The 17,284-nt window shown below is 54.0% G+C and overlaps 1 protein-coding gene and 1 long non-coding RNA gene across 2 annotated transcripts; both read left to right on the top strand.

The window, feature by feature from the left end:
- Positions 1–4,075: 4,075 nt before the first annotated feature.
- Positions 4,076–6,003, top strand: LOC139804215 (uncharacterized). The gene is made up of 2 exons (XR_011729306.1): positions 4,076–4,185; positions 5,320–6,003. It is a non-coding gene; the product is annotated as an uncharacterized lncRNA (long non-coding RNA).
- Positions 6,004–8,077: 2,074 nt separating this feature from the next.
- ACTB (actin beta) lies at positions 8,078–12,884 on the top strand. Its single transcript, XM_071761350.1, has 6 exons — positions 8,078–8,203; positions 9,609–9,737; positions 10,037–10,276; positions 10,843–11,281; positions 11,586–11,767; positions 12,140–12,884. Exons 2-6 carry the CDS (start codon positions 9,615–9,617, stop codon positions 12,281–12,283), a joined length of 1,128 nt encoding a protein of 375 aa, XP_071617451.1. The 5' UTR covers positions 8,078–8,203; positions 9,609–9,614; the 3' UTR covers positions 12,284–12,884.
- Positions 12,885–17,284: the final 4,400 nt, after the last annotated feature.

Below are 17,284 nucleotides of genomic sequence, written 5' to 3'. Positions count from 1 at the left end.
ATTCTTGGTGCTGGTGGGCTTGTCCTGCACTGTGAGAGCCTCCTTGCTCACAGCCCAATGGGGAACATCAACCTTGTTGAGATTGGTGGCTTTCCCTTTTGTGTTGCTGGACTTGAGGGGACACTTTGAAATCCCCAGGAGGTGAGTGAGCATCCAAACTCATCCCAGTACATGGAGACTTCAGGAGCTCAGAAATATTTTCACTACTGAGCCCAAAGAGTTATCTTGGAAGTTAGCACAGGCCTTGAGCAACTCATGCCCCAGCATCTCCTGGATGATAAAGGGCAAAACCAGCAACCAGGGACTGGAGGGTCTTGTCCTTTGTTGTTCCTTGAGCTGATGATGCACGAGGGATGTGAAACATGGAGACCTTTTCCCTCCCTGGGAACCAGGGCACAGGATGATCCAGGGTGCCCATCCTGCAGGTGAGCAGCCCCCATGGCTGGGATGGGGCAGAGGAAGGAGGGGATAATTTCTGAAGTGTATTCCTGGTGAGTTCAGGGTTTATGAAGTGATGGAGGGGGGGTTGTGGGCCTCAGCTGCTCTCTGGTTTCCGGTTTCCACTACCTCTTTCTCTGCTGGATACACAGAGCCAGGGCCAGATTTTGCCATTTAAGGCTCATTTCCCCAAGCTGGTGGCTGTGCTGAGAGCTGCTGGGTAGGTCAGTCCCTCAGCCACTCTCTGTTCATTAAAATGGGTGCCCAGAGAGGGATGGGTGCTCATGGATTAGGAGGGGGGGACCCTCAGCATCCTGACCCCCTTCCTTTCCACCCTGTGGGGAGAAGGCAATGTCTTCTCCTTTGACCAACCAGTGGAGAAGAAAGGCTGAGGGTTTGGCTGTGCCCTGTGTTGGATGGATGGGCAGGAAAAAAACCATTTGTGGTGTCAGAGGCTGCAGGGTCCGGGCAGGGGGCTCTGGTTGCTATGGGGCTGTGTGAGCAGCCCCCTGAGGAAGATGATGCTGGGGTGAAGCGGGTGATGGAGCTCAGGTTCTGCCAAGACCAGAGGTGTCCTGGCACCATGACTGGCTGCTGGATCTTTCTCCCACTCGGTTCCTTCCCCCTGCTTGAGCTCTTGCAAAACAAGAGCAAGGTTTTCCAGAGAGGGAACAAAGGCCATGCAGCCATTGGAAGTGATAATGGGGACCAAGGGGGCTTCAGGCTGGGGTTGTCTCCTTGCAAAGCCCCCATAGGAGAACCACTCCCTGGTTTTCTGTGTGCTGACTTGACTTTTCCTCAGGGAATGCAGAAAGCTGTAGAGACAGCAGCCACCCTTCGTGTCACAGCCTATTTTCTGTCTGAATGCCACTCTGGCCCTGGTGGCCTCTGTATCTGCTTGGCTTCCTCTGCTGCCCAGTGATGGAGGAGGTCTGAAAGCCACTTCTGCAACCCTGCCTGGCTCTGGCATGAGGAAGGGAGGAGGGCAGGACTCTGGATAGCTTAAGCCTGTTTCTCCTTAGGGACTAGAGGAGAGAGGGAGGTGTCCATACAGCACTCTGCATGTGCCAGCACAGGGTCCTTTTGGGGAGGCCTGGGCCAGGGCAGTCCCCAGGGTGGTGCAATCGCTGCTCCAGTGAGTGCCACCTGAAAGCACTTGAGCTTTTCATGAGACTGAAGTGTATTTCTCAGATTTTTTGAGCTGGTGACACCTCCACCACCTCCAGAGAGGCTCAATGCCCACCCATGCACACATCACCTGCATAGGACAGTGGAAAGGACACCAAAGGGACAAAGGGACCCTGGTGCCCAGAGAGAGCAGGGGTTTTCCATCCTCCTCCATAGCAACAGGAGGTACCTGACAACTCACAAAGCCACCTTTCTCTTCCAGATCTCCATCTGATGGACCAGCCTGTGGTGGGCTGAGCATCAGGGTTGTCCTCTCTAGTCCCAGGTCAGAGCTGGCAGAGGAGGGGGTTGGGCACCTTAATGATTCAGGGGAGTGACAGTCAGCACATGGCACCCACTGTTTGCCTTTCCCTTGAGATCTTATCTCTTGCCAGCAGGAATGTGTGAAATGAGCCAAAGAAAGCACACACACGAGGAAATCTTGTCTCTGGAGGGAGGGATGGAAACTTTGGGGGCAACCAGGCTGAGAGGCTGCTAAAATGAGGCTGGCTGCCTCTTTTTGTCCCTAGTTTGTGTCTGAAGTGGCCTCTGGGTGACACTGGGGGGGGGTGACAAGCTTGCTACCAAGATTGCTGCAAATCCTGGGGAGGACTGGAACAGTGGGGCTGGTGTGGGGCAGCATCACCATTTCTCCCATCACACAGGGCATCACCCTGCTCTTATCCCTGCCGTGGGGACCAGAAACAGACTGGTCCTGCCTGGCAGCGGGTGAAAACCTCCTGGTCCTCCTCCCCTGGGCAGGGGAGCCAAGGTGAGGAGAGACTGATGGCAGCTGGGTTTCATTTCTGGTGAAAGGGCTGAGTGCTCTTTATGGGCTGAATCACCCCTCAGGGGTTATTTCCAGCCAGAGGAGCATGGGGGGAGTGGATGGAGCACTGACACCAGTGTGACCCACTCCTCCAGAACCAACTCCCTGCCTGGGGCAAGCTGCTTGCTTCAGGGCTGAGCACAGGCTGCACAGTGCCAAGGGCCAATCCGGGCAGGGATGGAGCTGGGACAGGGCCCAGAGTGGTTCCACATCCCTCCCTCTAGGAACAGGCAAACCCCACCTCAGCCACCCCGTCCCTGAGCATCCCTGTGCCGGCGGGAGGAGGAGCTGGGTCCGAGGTCCCTGTCTGTGGGTGCTCAGGGGATTCTGACCCCAAACTGGAAGCAGAATTTCTCACGGAGTCAGGAGGTGGGTTACGTTACCTGGCACGAGTGGGAGAGTCGTGCCAGCTGGGGGCAATGAGCACCCTGGCTCTCTGCTCCTCTGCTTCCCACCCCAAAAACAAAGGCAGCCTTTTTCCCTCCCTCCCCGGGGTAGGACAAGTCACCTCTGCCAGAAGCTCGGAGCCCGCAGATGGAAAGGGCCATTAACCCAGCAGAGATCAAAGCGAATTTCCCGGCGTGCTTGGGTAGCCCTGGATCTGTTTCATTTCCTAGGTACGGGTACGAGCGGAAAACTCCATCCAGCTGCCTCCCTGCCTTTGTTGTCAGCGACTGAGCAAAATCAATTCTCAAAAGTAATTAAGGAGCAGTTGAAAATACACCGTATGGCTCAGTTTAACGCCGTGTAACATATGCAGGAGCCTTTTGGTGGGCCAGGTACCCAAACCCCAGGGAGCATCCTTTGTGGGAAGGTCCCTCCAGGGCTGCAGCGTGGCAGAGGGGTCATTCAGTGACATTTGGAAGGGGTGGGGTGAGCAGGGCCAGAGGGCTGAGACTTGCAGAGAAAGCTCAGGGAGAATCATCTTTTCTCTTCCCCTTCTGTTTTTAGGTGGAGGAAATACCGCCTGAAGCTGACACTGGGCATGGCTGGAGGGGCAGGGCTGCTCTGCTGCTTTCGGTCCCTGCAAGGAAGTTTTTCACCCAGAAGAAGAGGTCAGTAGAGGGCTTAGCTTATACCTGTCCCATCACCGTGGGAGACGTGGAGCTCGAAAATGCACAGGTTTCTGGGAGAGCTGAGAGCTCGGGCAGTATCACCCAGAGGGCTGCTGTAATCATGTGTTGTGCTGGGGAATGACCTTGGGCTGGAAGCAATTCAATGCTTGGGCCTCACCGGCTCTTGCTGTCAAGGTCAACAAAGAGAACACCAGGAGAACATTTAAATGGTGGGGGAAGGCAGGATTTTGCTCAGCCCAGGTCGGGTGGGAGTGTGACAGGACTGCTGGGGGCCAGGATGGAGCTGGGCAGAGGATGCCCTGCCTGGGTACCAGCTGATTCTGCTTACCTGGCTGGGAACAAAGCCCTGGTCTCCTGCTGCTTGTGTGGGCTGGGGGACACTGGGACCAGCATCGTGACCTGGGAATGCTGGAGCAGGGGTATGCAATGAAGGAATAGGGGACATGGAGAGGTGTGGCTGGAGGCAGAGAGGACAGGCATGGCTGGGGAAATGGTGGGAGATGGCTCAGGACTTCAACCTCTCCAGCAAAGTCCTGTTATCAGGGACAGCAGGCTGTAAACCAGGCACGTGTCCTCTGCTACCACATCCGCTACCTGGGAAGGGCTGTGTCCTTTCCAACAGCCTCAGGTAAATCTGGCACAGGATGCCTATCAGTGGCCTGAAAATGGAAAATGGTAATTTATACAGCTTTCCAGTGGGATCCAGTATAATGATTTCCCTCTGTTGAGGCTGGGAGAGATACTTGGGGTGCTGTTTGCCCATCCACGCTGCTGCAGCGGGTCAAGGGAGGATGGTCCCTTGCACGTGGAGGTCTGCAGTGGGAAAGGCTTTCATCTGTTTCTGCAGAAGGCATTGATAAATCAGAGAGAGCTAGAGGATCAATAAAAAGGAGCAGAAACCTTGGGGAGGGATGTACGAGTGATGCTTAGAGGGGGGGAGAAAAGTCTGCAGCCCGTTGGAGATGTGTGACCATCGGGGATGCAAAGCAATGAGTCAGGAAAATTTCAGGGGCTGTTTTGTTTCAGGTTTTAATGCTGAACATGTGCCTGCATCCAAGGGAGAGGTGGGGGCTGTGAATGGATTGGGGGCATCATTTCCAAAGGGGGAGATGGGCTTGGAGCTCCTGCTTGGATTAGAGCTCCTGTGAATTCCCATTGGAGCTGATGCTGTGTGGAGTGAATTGAAAAAGGGGAAGGCACTGGGCTGGTCCCTGTGCCTGCAAAATAGGGGATGTGGCCAGGGCCTTTCCCTCTTCCCCTTGGGGAATGGGAAGGGAGGAGAAAGGCAGCACTCTGAAAAACCTCTGTGATTTTTGTGGGAGGGTGATTGAAAGTGGCTGGGCCCGTTTCAGAAGTTTCCATCTCTTTTCTCATTGCCACAGTAGCTGGAGGGAGTGAGCTGGGGCCTGAGCACATGGTGAGGGCAGCGATGGAGGAGCTGAAGGGGATGTACAGAAATTGAAGGCAGCCCTAAAAGCTGCTGGGATTATTTTTCTCCCCATGGCCTTCTTTTCCCTAAATGTGCACAGACATTGTCCCCGTGTGAGCACAGGGCTCCTGCTCTAGAGGAAGGGCTGGAAAAAGCGAGTGGAAAGGAAGGCTCACATGTTGTCCCCCAAGTGCAGAAATCTATATCAGCCAGTGAAGGGCAGGAGGATCCTCCCCCATTTAGTTTTGTCCAGAGCCAGGGTGAGCATCAAGGACAAGCAGGGAGAAGTGAAGCAAACCAGGGAAACTCTGGAGCCTACGATATCTGCCCAAGGGTAACACCATGAGCTCTTTGCTCAGTTCCCCTTTCTCTCTTCTCAGGTCTTGCAACACCCCAGGAGCAGAGGGGAGGAGATCCCCGAGCTGCAGCCAGCAGAGCAGGCTTGGTCTGTCACAGTGTGCATGGTCTGGGTGGTGAACTCGGTGACTTGGCTACCAAAGTGTCTCTGGGCTGAGAGGAAGCGGTGGCACCTGGCTGTGTGCTGTGGGCCACATCCTGCCAGCACCACCGAGGCCCAATCCCACCTCCCCCAAAGCCGGGAGACGTGGGGTCAGTGTTGCTGCCTGCAGGATGCTGGTGGATTGATTGCTTTTTGATTCAGTCCAATAATCAAGGGCTGCTAATTGCCTGGCAATTCCCCTCCCTGCCTAATGGCCTCTCTTCCATCTGTGGCTCCCCAGCCCTGCTCCACTGACCGGCTCACCAGGATACAGCAGAGCATCCCATCCCTCTGATCCAGGACCCGTCCAGCTGCCCAAGTCCCCAGTGAGCCCTGGTGGCCTTCTCACGTGGTCCTGACCTCCCACTGGTGTTCTCCACCTCATACCCATCACCCCAGTGCTGCTACAGGACCTTTTCCCACTGCTGTTTCCTGCAGCCCCCTTATCAGCACCTCTGTGGGCCACGCTTCACACCTGCAAGGGCCATCAGCAGTACCCATGCCTTGTGGCTCCCCTTATTTGACGTGTAATCTTCTAATTAATAATCAGCCTTTTCAAAGCGGAGCGCAAACATTAATTAATTCTCCATGAGGTAGGTAATTAACAGCGATGACTCCCATTTTACTGCAAGGGAAGCTGCCACACAGAGATCTTGCATGATCCAGCTGAGGTGGCAGGGAAACGACTGTGCAAAGGCAGCTCTGCTCTGGCACAGCCCTGCAGATACCCCAGCTTGGGGTCTTCTTCCACCGAGGGCTTCCCGTGGCAACAGTTCCCATGTGCTGGAGTGTTTCTGCTCCATCACCATGGCCATCTCCATTGTGGAAAGGATGGTGGGATCTTAAGGGCCTGCCTGGCAGGGCAGGTCCATCACCATGGCCACCTCTGCACTGGGGGACAAGGCACGGCTCTGGGGTGACCCAGCAGAGCCCACAGGGCTCCTGTCTCTCTTTTTCACACCATTTGCTCTGAAGCACCCGTCTGGGAGAAGCCACGGTGCTGGGTTTTGGGGCACCTCCACCAGGTCCTGGGGAAGGGGATGCCAGCCCATGGAAAGGAGCTGGTGCTCTTGACTCCATACCCAGTGTCCCATCCCCCCAAGGTAATTGCAAATCTCCACCTCAGCAGGTTCCTCCTGCTGCTCTCCTCCTTTGTTTGTCCCACAGCAGGGAGCAATGCTGGGGTGGGGGGGGATAACGCCTGGGTCCCCCCTTCAGCCAGACCCCCGCTGGGGAGAGCAGCTGGCAGTGTGGGGAGCGATCCTCACCCTCCAGACCTCATCCTCAGGGTGATCTCTGCAGCTCCCTGGTGACAAAGACCTTGTTGGTGTGGGCTGCAAGATGCTGATGCCTGGGCTGGCTCATCGCTCCACGATGCCAGGCGAGGAGCGTCCCATCGAAGAAACAGGAACATTTTGGATTCGTTTTTGGGTTGTTTTTTTTTTTATTTTTTTCTCCCCTCGGATTTTATTTTTCAACACCCCTCCACTCCTTTCACTGCTGTTTTCAAACCGCTGAGATTACACATCCAAGGTCCCCCCGCCGAAGCCTGCCTGCTTCGAACCGGCAACAGATTGCGAGTGGCTGCTGGTACTTTACTTACAGGGCTGCTTAATTAACTTGATTAATCAGCCCGCGTTCGCACAACGCTCTGGAGAGCGCAAAGCTCTCTCCTCGCCCCTGCCTGCTGCTCCGCAGACGCTGCCTTCGCCTTTCTTTCCAACTCGTGTTTCCTTGTCACAGACAAGGAGAGAATTTCAGAGGCAATCCCGGGCAGGAGCAGCCGCCGCTGCCGCTCCGAAAAGCTGCGAATCAAGAAGAAACAAAATATTGCCCAAATCTGACCGAATCCTCCCGCCGTGACCCCCGACAGCCCGGGCCAGGATGGGGAGGGGGGGGGCGAGGTTCCCCCTCGCTTGGTTCGGTGTCACAGCCCGGGAGCGGTTCCACAGCCCCGACTGTCGCTGCCACCGGGACGCGGCCTGTAACGGTGCCCGGGGGTGGCAGCCACGTTCCCGGGCGGGTTCAAGGGCCGAAGGCCTGGCAGGGGCTGTATCACCGTGTCGCCGGCGCTGCTGACATCAGCAGTGAACTTGCCCCCCCTTCCCCCCCCCATCCCGGGGGTTACCGGTGCTTGCCCCGCACCCGGGTTGGGGGGGGGGGGGGAACCGCGAACCGTCCCTCCCCATGGCCAGGGCGATGGGCAGAGCTGCAGGCAGCAGCCACCCCGACATCACCCCCACGACTCAGGGGGGGTCACGGTGCCCCCTGGGCTACCCCCTACCCACCTCCCGGGTGGAGGGGAGTGGGGGGGGGTGCCCGCTTGGGCACCTTCAGAATGACGGAACCGACAACCCCCCCAAACCTCAGGGCTTTGTGTGCAGGTGGCGCCCGTACCCCGGTGGGGGGGGCATTAAGCTCAGAGTATAATTCGGGGGAGGGTGTGGGGGGGTCCTCACAGCTCCCACACACACGCACGACCCTCACCCCTTTCAATATTTTGCGGGGGGTGGGAAGGGGCTTGGGGGGGGGTGGGGGGCGCTGCCGCGCGCGCGGCAGGGGTGGGCGGGGCTGCACGAGGCGGGGGCGGGGCGGCGCCGGGCCAATGGGAGAGGCGCTTTCCGAAAGTTTCCTTTTATGGCGAGGCGGCGGCGGCGGCGGCCCCATAAATGAGCGGACGGGCGGCGGGCTGGAGCCGCTGCGAGCTCTGACTGATCCGCGCCTGCTGCCCGCCTGCCCCGCTCCGACCGCGCAGCTCCCCGAAGGTGAGCGAGCGAACACGATGAGGGGGTGGGGGGGTGGCGTTGTGGAGTAAGAGGGAGGAGGGCGGGTGGGGGTCTTCTTGTTTCGTCGGTTTTATAAATGTTCGGCTTATTCGGTTTGTAAGAAAATGGCGATTTCCTCACGCCCTTCTGGTGGTGTTGGGGGGCGTGTGTGTGAGGGGGGGGGGAAGTGGTCGGCCCGGTGGAATATTTTAAATCAAGATTGTTTTATACCGCTTAATGGGGGTTCGAGGGGTTTTGGTTGTCAGGGAGGTTGCCCCCTCCTGCTGTCCCTAGGGTTAATCCGCCTTTTAAGAGGATTGTGTGGGGCCGGGGGCAGCGGGAGGTTCGGCTATTGTGTCCTGCCGGGGGATGCAGGGGGGGGAATGGGGCGCGGGGCTTTGTCTCCTCCGCACTGCTTCCCCTCCCCGCCCTCCTCCTCCTCCTGCAGCCGCCACTGGGGGGCATTTGGGGGGGGTCGTAGCTGGGCCTGGGGGCGTTGTCCCCCTGTGGGGAGGGGCGCGGTCCCCATACATGCAGCCCTGGTGGCTTTCTTTTTTAAAGCAAAAAAAAAAAAGATAGGGTGGCAGCCCTTCCCGAGGGCGAGGGTGTTGGATGGGAACAAAAGCAGCACGCAAAGGGTTGGGGTAAAAAGGGGGAACCCACCCACCCACTCCGTCTGCCCTTGTGCAGGCAGGGCTGCCCGCTCCGGCCACGGACTACACTTCCCAGGCTGCCCCGTGCGGGGCTGGCACATGTCCGGCAGCGGCTTCTCCACCTTCCCAGCGGATTAAACCGGCGCTGGGGCTGTCGGGCGGCAATTGCATAAACCCCTGGCTTTAATCGCACCCTTGTGGTGGCTGCTCTTAAGGGTGGGCAGAACGCCGGTCACGCTTGGCTAGCAGAATGGGCGAGTTGGCTACCGCTTACCTCGCCGTCTTTCTTGGTGGTTGCACTCTCGGACCCTGTGGGGTTTCTGAGTGTTTTTTGTTTGGTGGGTTTTTTGTTTTTTTTTTTTTATAATTTTTGGGGTGGGGTCTCCACCACCCCTTGTCGAGCAGCCGGTGGGTGACCGGCGGAGCCCGCGGGCACCCGGCGGGGCGTTGGGGCGGGGCGGCCCCGCCCGTGAGGAGGGGCGGCCTCGTCCCCCCGAAAGCTGGCGGCGGGCGAGGCCGGCGAGCTCCATCCATTGCCTTTTATGGTAATAATGCGAGAGGGCGCAGGGACTTCCTTTGTCCCAAATCCGTGCGGCGCCGGAGCCGGGAAGGCGTCGCACCCTCTAGCGGGCACCGGGCGAAGCGGTTCGGCAGCGGGAGGAAGGAAATGGGTGGGGAAGGGACGGGGCGCGGTGGGTGATGTGTGACCGGCGATGCTCATGTCTTTCTTTTCTTTCTTTCTTCTCCTCTAGCCAGCCATGGATGATGATATTGCTGCCCTCGTTGTTGACAATGGTTCCGGTATGTGCAAGGCCGGTTTCGCCGGGGACGATGCGCCCCGTGCTGTCTTCCCATCCATCGTGGGTCGCCCCAGACATCAGGTGGGTGCCCGTTCCTGGATAAAAGATTGAGAAATTATTAGTGGAAATGGCTTGCCCAGAGGCATTGAGCTTCAAGAAGGCCTTTTATTTGGCTTTGTAACACAAGAACTTTCTGCATAGTGGCAAATTCAGCTTCCTACAGAATTTCAGAGTAGTGTGTGTTAAAGCAGATGGTTAAATGTTTTTCTTAGTGTGAGTGAAGACAGCAACTGGAGATATAGGGGAAAGCAGGTTATTCCACCCAGTGGGGCTTGCCTTTCAGCTGTGCTTACTGTTTTTGCTTTTTCTTTCTTGTGTAGGGTGTGATGGTTGGTATGGGCCAGAAAGACAGCTATGTTGGTGACGAAGCCCAGAGCAAAAGAGGTATCCTGACCCTGAAGTACCCCATTGAACACGGTATTGTCACCAACTGGGATGACATGGAGAAGATCTGGCATCACACTTTCTACAATGAGCTGAGAGTAGCCCCTGAGGAGCACCCTGTGCTGCTCACAGAGGCTCCCCTGAACCCCAAAGCCAACAGAGAAAAGATGACACAGGTGTGTAAAACTCGAGCTTGGAGATAGAGCACATACTGCTGCTGGCCATCTCTCTTTCTTCCATGTTGTTCTCTCTCCTCCTTCACCACTATTCTCCCTTTTTGCCATCTTTACAGGGTTTTCCTTTCCTGACCTGAGTCTCCTCTTTGCTGGACCTTGACAGGTTTTGTTTGTTCTTCTAAGCTGGCTTTCTCTTGAGACTGAACTAGCAACTTGTCTAACTGCTGTTTTCTAACTAGATTTGCTAATCCATTTACCAGCCTTGAGTGACTGTACTGTAGTTTATTTGGCATTTGTTTTGTTCTTTGCTGTGACATGGATTAGTCTGTGGTGGTGATGTCCCTGTTCAGGCTCTGATCCTGGCAGGTGTGTGGAGACCAGGCAAAAGATCAGCATGGACTTAAACAGGGGGGGAGTGAAGGCACTTATTTAGGGGCAAAAGTTTAACCACACTTGCATGGACTTGGTGTAGACCTGTAGTAAGAACCCTAGTTTATTCTGGTGGCTCAACCTCTTTTTTTTTTTTCTTTTTTTTTTTTTTTTTTTTTTTTTTTCCTTCTTCCTAGATCATGTTTGAGACCTTCAACACCCCAGCCATGTATGTAGCCATCCAGGCTGTGTTGTCCCTGTATGCCTCTGGTCGTACCACTGGGATTGTGATGGACTCTGGTGATGGTGTTACCCACACTGTGCCCATCTATGAAGGTTATGCCCTCCCGCACGCCATCCTCCGTCTGGATCTGGCTGGCCGTGACCTGACGGACTACCTCATGAAGATCCTGACAGAGAGAGGCTACAGCTTCACCACCACAGCTGAGAGAGAAATTGTGCGTGACATCAAGGAGAAGCTGTGCTACGTCGCCCTGGATTTTGAGCAGGAGATGGCCACAGCTGCCTCGAGCTCTTCTCTGGAGAAGAGCTACGAACTCCCCGATGGCCAGGTCATCACCATTGGCAATGAGAGGTTCAGGTGCCCTGAGGCCCTCTTCCAGCCATCTTTCTTGGGTAAGTCCAACTCTTCTAATGTTTCTTTGTCCCGGAGACCATGGCAGGCAGTTCCCCTGTGATTTTGTTACTATTATCCATAACAAGGTCTGTCCTGTCCCACTCATAAGTTTCACTTTATAAACAGCATAAAGCTGTTTGAAGTACTTGGGACAAGAGAACAAGAGCCTGTTGAAGCTATTAAGGCTTTGTAGTGCTTTCTTGTTAAAGGGGCTGCTGGTCTCTTGGTTGGCCATGGTGGCTTCTGGGATTTCCTTGATTGTGTCTGAGCCCTTGCTGACTTGAGACTGCTTTTTCCTTCCAGGTATGGAGTCTTGTGGTATCCATGAAACTACCTTCAACTCCATTATGAAGTGTGACGTGGATATCCGTAAGGATCTGTATGCCAACACAGTGCTGTCTGGTGGTACCACAATGTACCCTGGCATTGCTGACAGGATGCAGAAGGAGATCACAGCCCTGGCACCCAGCACAATGAAAATTAAGGTATAGTGGGAGTTAAGGGAACCTCTTGGCACCCTTGTTAATGCTGAAGTGTGGAGTGGGTGGAGGGAGGGGGGAGTGAAGGTCCTACCAGAGAAGGTTTAAACCATCCTTGTGTGTCTGGTGCAGCCTTGATGGCCTTGGTCCGGATATGGTGTTATCTACCCAACCATAGAGATAATGGGATTAATGTAAATTAATGCAGAGGTGGGAGGTGGGTGTGTGAGGTTGTGTCTTAAGCCTGTTTGAACTTCACGGTATCTTGGCCAAGGCTAGATAAGGAAATCAGGCAGCTCTGTCTTTGTGGAGCTGTTTGTGGGTAGCAATTGTAGCAGCAACACTGAGCACCTGACCAATCCCTCCTTTTCCCTGCAGATCATTGCCCCACCTGAGCGCAAATACTCTGTCTGGATCGGAGGCTCCATCCTGGCCTCCCTCTCCACCTTCCAGCAGATGTGGATCAGCAAGCAGGAGTACGATGAATCTGGACCCTCCATTGTCCACCGCAAATGCTTCTAAACCGGACTGTTACCAACACCCACACCCTTGTGATGAAATGAAACCCATAAATGCGCATAAAACCAGACGAGATTGGCATGGCTTTATTTGTTTTTCTTTTGGCGCTTGACTCAGGATTTAAAAACTGGAACGGTGAAGGTGTCAGCAGCAGTCTTGAAAAATGAAACGTGTTGGAGCGGTCGCCCCCAAAGTTCTACAATGCATCTGAGGACTTTGATTGTACATTTGTTTCTTTTTTTAATAGTCATTCCAAATATTGTTATAATGCATTGTTACAGGAAGTTACTCGCCTCTGTGAAGGCAGCAGCCCAGCTCGGAGGGAGCCAATGCCAGTTACTGGTGTTAGGTTATAATTGCTTGTCTGTAAATTATGTAACCCAACAAGTGTCTTTTTGTATCTTTCCGCCTTAAAAACAAAACACACTTGATCCTTTTTTCTCTTCGATTTGTCAAGCAAAGCGGGCTGTGTTCCCCAGTGGTAGACGTGTATGAAGGCTTTACAGTCCCCCCGCAGGGTCTAGAAGTGGTGCCAGTATGTGGGGGAGGGAGGGGCTACCTGTACACTGACTTAAGACCAGTTCAAATAAAAGTGCACACCATAGAGGCTTGACTGGTGTTGATTGTTCATTTTCTTTTTTTTTTTTTTTTTTTTTTTTTTTTTTTTTTGACAGTTACTCTGCTCTGATCTAACCTTGCCAGGCTGTGTGGGGTCAGCTATCTGACTGGGGGTGGATGCTGGAGCTGAGGGGCTGTCTGCTGGGTGAGCCATGTGGCTGGTAGTGATAGAGTGGGGAGGAGCTCAGCCTGCCAAACTGCTGGAGCTCTGACTGTTGGTGCTGCTGGGGATCCAGCTGGTCTGTGTGTCCCCAGCAGTGCAGTGTGTTGGGACTGATGATAGCTGGGTGGTGGTAGTGCCACCATAAACACCACAGCTGTCTTTTTTTCCCTTTAGCCAAGGCTCTTTGGGCTAGTCTGTAGCACTTGGTGGCCTATGGGGAAACGTCCCCTCTGCTCCCTGTGCTAGGTGCCTGAGCTTGTCAATCCTGCTCCTGGTTTGCCCCAGAGGGAGGTCTGTGTTCAGGTTGGGAGACTCCTATCCCTGCTGGCAGATACTAGCTGGGTGGAGCAGCTTTCAGGTGAAAGCAAGAGAAAGTCTTGAAAAGTGGAATAAAATCGACTTCAGAGAGCAGGGCCACTGGGCTGTTAAACACAGGCTGGGGTGGGGCTGGGAAAAGGGTGTGGGGAGAGAGAAAACTTACATGGTGGTGACACCAGTAGCTCCAGGACTTGCTGTGAGCGGTGGAGATCCCAGTCTGGCAGGGAGGTTTGCACAGCTTCTTGGCTCTGTTTCCACCCTCTAGGCTTGTGAAGCTTTAGCTTTGACGGGTCAAATTCTCCAGTTTCATTCTTCTCTTCTCCAGGGACCCTCACAAAGCTGTGCTGGGAGCTGAGACCCTGTGAGCCCCAGGAGCTGGAGCCACTGTTGTGGAAGAAGGAGATGTGGAGGACCAAGGTTGCCAGGTCAGGAGGACCAGGAAGGGTAAAATCAGGTGATACTCCAGACCTTGGAGCTTCCTTGGCAGAGTGCTGGCTTCCCAAGGCTCCTCCAACCTGCCTGTCTTTGAAGAGCTAATGGCTGTGATTGTGTCATGTTCACAGCAGATGAAAGGCTGGGAGCTTCATGCTGGGTGCAGGGTGGACCTGCTGGTTTCTGCCCTTCATCTCCTCAGCTTCCCTCCTGGGTGCAGTAGGAGCCTGGCAGGGCTGTAGTTGCAGACACTGGGCTGGGCAGAGGAGTTACTGGAAGCACCAGTTTGCAACTGGGGAGGTGAAACAGGTTGGAGCAAGGTCCAAACTGAGCTTGTGACCTGAGGTCTTGGGAAGATGGGGTGAGGAGGAGGCAACGACAGCTCCTGGGGAAGGAGCTGGGGGAAGCGGGGCAGGAAAAAGGCCAGGAGGCAAGAAGAGATGATGGCAATAGGCAAATGGGTCTCCTTTCTTCAGCTCTCCCTGAAATGGTTGCTGATGTCTGTGTAAAAATGTGCTGAGACACAACAGAAGAGGTGATGGTGGCAGTGAGGGAGAAACCACAAAGCAGCCCAAGGCCAAGAGCAGCTCAGGTGGGCAGAGGTGTGGGCACAGAGAGAGTGAGCAAGGGCTGGTGTCTCCTGAGGGAGCAGGGCTGGTTTTCACACTCCAGAGCACAGCAGGTGAGGCTTTCTGTTCGTTAACACTTTGCAGGGTGTTTTTTTTTTCTCCTTTCTTCCTCTTTCACTTGGTGTTCCACACAACCAGTGCCTCAGTGAAATGAGGCTGAGCACTTCAAAACCCTTCCCCATGCCTCTCTGATGCAAGGCCATGGCGTGCACAGCTCCTCTGCAAGCTGCTCCAGCAAGGCTCAGTTTATTCCTCCTCTGGGCCATTACATGCTGGAGAAAAGAATGTGATGCTGGGCAGGGAAGCCTGTGAGCATTACTCACTGCTCCCAACTCCTGTGAGCAGGGGGGGAGCCTGGAGTGGTTTCTTCTCAGGAACACCAGGCACTGGAAGAGGAGGGATTTTTTTTTTTTAGCTGCAGTTTCTCCATCGTTGCATTTTGGAGGGCTCGGATCATCCCTCACTGTTTCACAGAGGTGGGGAAGTGCCCAGGGGCTGTCATGGGAAAGGCAGTAGAGGAGTTGTTTTAGCCATCTCCTGGCTCATGAAGCCACCAGCAGTGAGCAGGAGAAAATGTGTAGGGAGTAGGCAGTTCCCTGGCTACCACCTCCTCCTTCTCTCCAGAACAAAAAGATCCAGGAGCTGGGGGGGATCAGAAGGTTTAAAAAAGGCCACTCATGGTCCCCTCATCTGGCTAAGCAGTGGTGAAGTACCAGGATTTCTCAGGCTGCAGAAGAAGCAGGACTCAGCTGTGGATCCTTGCAACCCAGCCCTTTCTCACTTTCCTTTAGCTGCCCAGGGGGGGAGCTGGCCCAGTTCAAGGGAGCTGAGCAAACACCTTTTTTACTCCCTTTCTTCCCTCAGAGCTCCCAACTTTTGCTCCTGTTGGAGACAGTCACTGGCACTTCACCTGCAATTAGCTGGTGACCTGGAAAGTCACCTCGCTGAGCTGCTTATGGAATCAAGCCACTGCCAGGAATTACTGATGTCCTTGGCAAAGGAGATGAGGCAGCTCTCAGGATTTAGCCCTGAAGGGCCTCATTGTCTCTTAGCTGTGTCAGGGAGTGCTGGCCAGAAATGGTCCCTGGCTGGGGTGGTCCAATTGTCTCATTACTAAGTGGGTGCTGCTTCAGGAGAGGTGCTAGCTGGCTGCATGCAAAAGGCCCAGGAAATCCCAGAGCATTCAAACAAAATTTGCCACTTTGCAGAAGTCCCCTCTGAGGGTGCAGAGCTTCAGCTGGAGAAAAAAAATGGGTTTTCCAGGGTAGCAATTTGTTGGTGGGAGTGTGTTTCTTGGCTATTCTTGGGGCAGGAGGAGTCCTGGTCTTTGAAGTTGGTCTTTGCAGAGGGATTGCTGACATGGAGCCTGCCCTGACTTGTATTATAACCAGCTGTAATCTACTTTAGCAGGCCTTACAGTATTAAACCCTATCAAATACTGAAAACCACTTATAGCAGTGGAGCTAGCAGTCCACCCAAGCTTACCAAATGCTCTGGCCACTGTAGTCCAGCTGGGCTTTAGTCATGCTGACAAAAAGATGAGATGTCCAGACTGTATCAGTTTTAAGAAGAACCAGAAGAGAGAAATGAGCAGAGGGAAAATGTTAAATCCCCAGGTCAGTCTGGCCTTTAGCAGTTAAGAGATTTTGTCTTATAACAATCTTGGTATTAGCAATAATTTGTCTGCCTGGCCTCCTGGATTGAGACAGCATGGTATATACCTGCCTTATTTGGGCTGAAAGACTCTGTATTAGTCATAAGAGGGTCAAAGTCTACCCTGGGGTGTCCCAGCCCTGAACTGAGCCCATCTTCACAGAAGGCTCCCAAGTGAGAGCATTCCTGAAGTGAGGTGCAAGAGGGGGGTCTCTCACCATCTCTCCTCCACCTCCCAGTGACCATCATCAGAAATGCCAGAATTTGGTGTAGCTGTTTGTTTCCTTCCTCTTTTCCCGCCCATCTCATCTCCTGTTGCTGCTGCCTTGTATTCAGCTTCTTATCTACACCACCACATTGCTCATTTCTTTGGTCGATCATGAGACCCAGTGCAGCTCCTCTTACAAATTGCTGCAAGCCTGGTTTCTCCTGGGGAGGTTCTTAGCTCTGTTTCCAGCTCTTTTTCAGGCTTGTCAGCTGCTGTCTGGTCCATGTATGCCCCAGGGCTGGTCTTAATGCAGGCTGCTCCAGCCCATCTGGCTCTATGGACTGGGCTTTTACTCTGCTTATGGGTCCTGATGATTTGATTCACCATTTGCATTGGAAATGCAAGGTCTCTTCCACCCTGGTCTCTGCTTTCCCTGATGACTGTAAATGTGGTAGGTTGGTCTTTTTCCTAGATGTCAAACAAGTTGGTCTTGACCAAAGGGCGTCCAGATTTAATTTGTCATTACCTTCTCTTTAAATGAAACACATGACAAAGCAGATGGAGATGCTCTTACTGAAGCTCTCTCTCCTTTAAGGGCTTGGAGGGGTTTTCCTCTCCAACTCCAGAGCCTTCTCACAGGCCTAGAAGCAAACTAGGTCATCAAGACTTGAGACATTTGATATTTCTAAGTGAAAAACCCAATCTACTCCTAATCAAATTCATGGCCTTAAATGGCAACAATCAAGCAGCAAGAAAGCACCAATCTATTCATCTTCCTTTGTGGGTCATCTTTAAAACACATTTCCCACGAATAAAATTCCCGAAGCATGCACGTAACTGGAAATTCCAGCACTGTGGTCCTGTCTGTACTTGAGATTTGGGATGAGGAGCTGACAGGAACAGTGCTGAGGCAGCTGCTCCCCTTGGAGGCTGCAAAATGTCCCTCTGTGCATCAGCCAAGGACCACATCTCACTCCAGCAGC

Source organism: Heliangelus exortis, chromosome 17 (assembly GCF_036169615.1).
Source record: "Heliangelus exortis chromosome 17, bHelExo1.hap1, whole genome shotgun sequence".
NCBI lineage: Eukaryota > Metazoa > Chordata > Aves > Apodiformes > Trochilidae > Heliangelus > Heliangelus exortis.
The sequence above is the reverse complement of the archived record's forward strand: the minus strand, read 5'-3'. Positions and strand labels throughout refer to the sequence as shown.

What these genes read in the sequence shown, in the direction of transcription:
- ACTB (XM_071761350.1), top strand. Translation starts at nt 9,615, where the DNA reads ATGGATGATGATATTGCTGCCCTCGTTGTTGACAATGGTTCCGGTATG. An exon ending in ACAGAGAAAAGATGACACAG is followed by an intron (nt 10,277 to 10,842) that starts GTGTGTAAAACT and finishes CCTTCTTCCTAG; the next exon opens with ATCATGTTTGAGACCTTCAA. An exon ending in CTTCCAGCCATCTTTCTTGG is followed by an intron (nt 11,282 to 11,585) that starts GTAAGTCCAACT and finishes TTTTCCTTCCAG; the next exon opens with GTATGGAGTCTTGTGGTATC.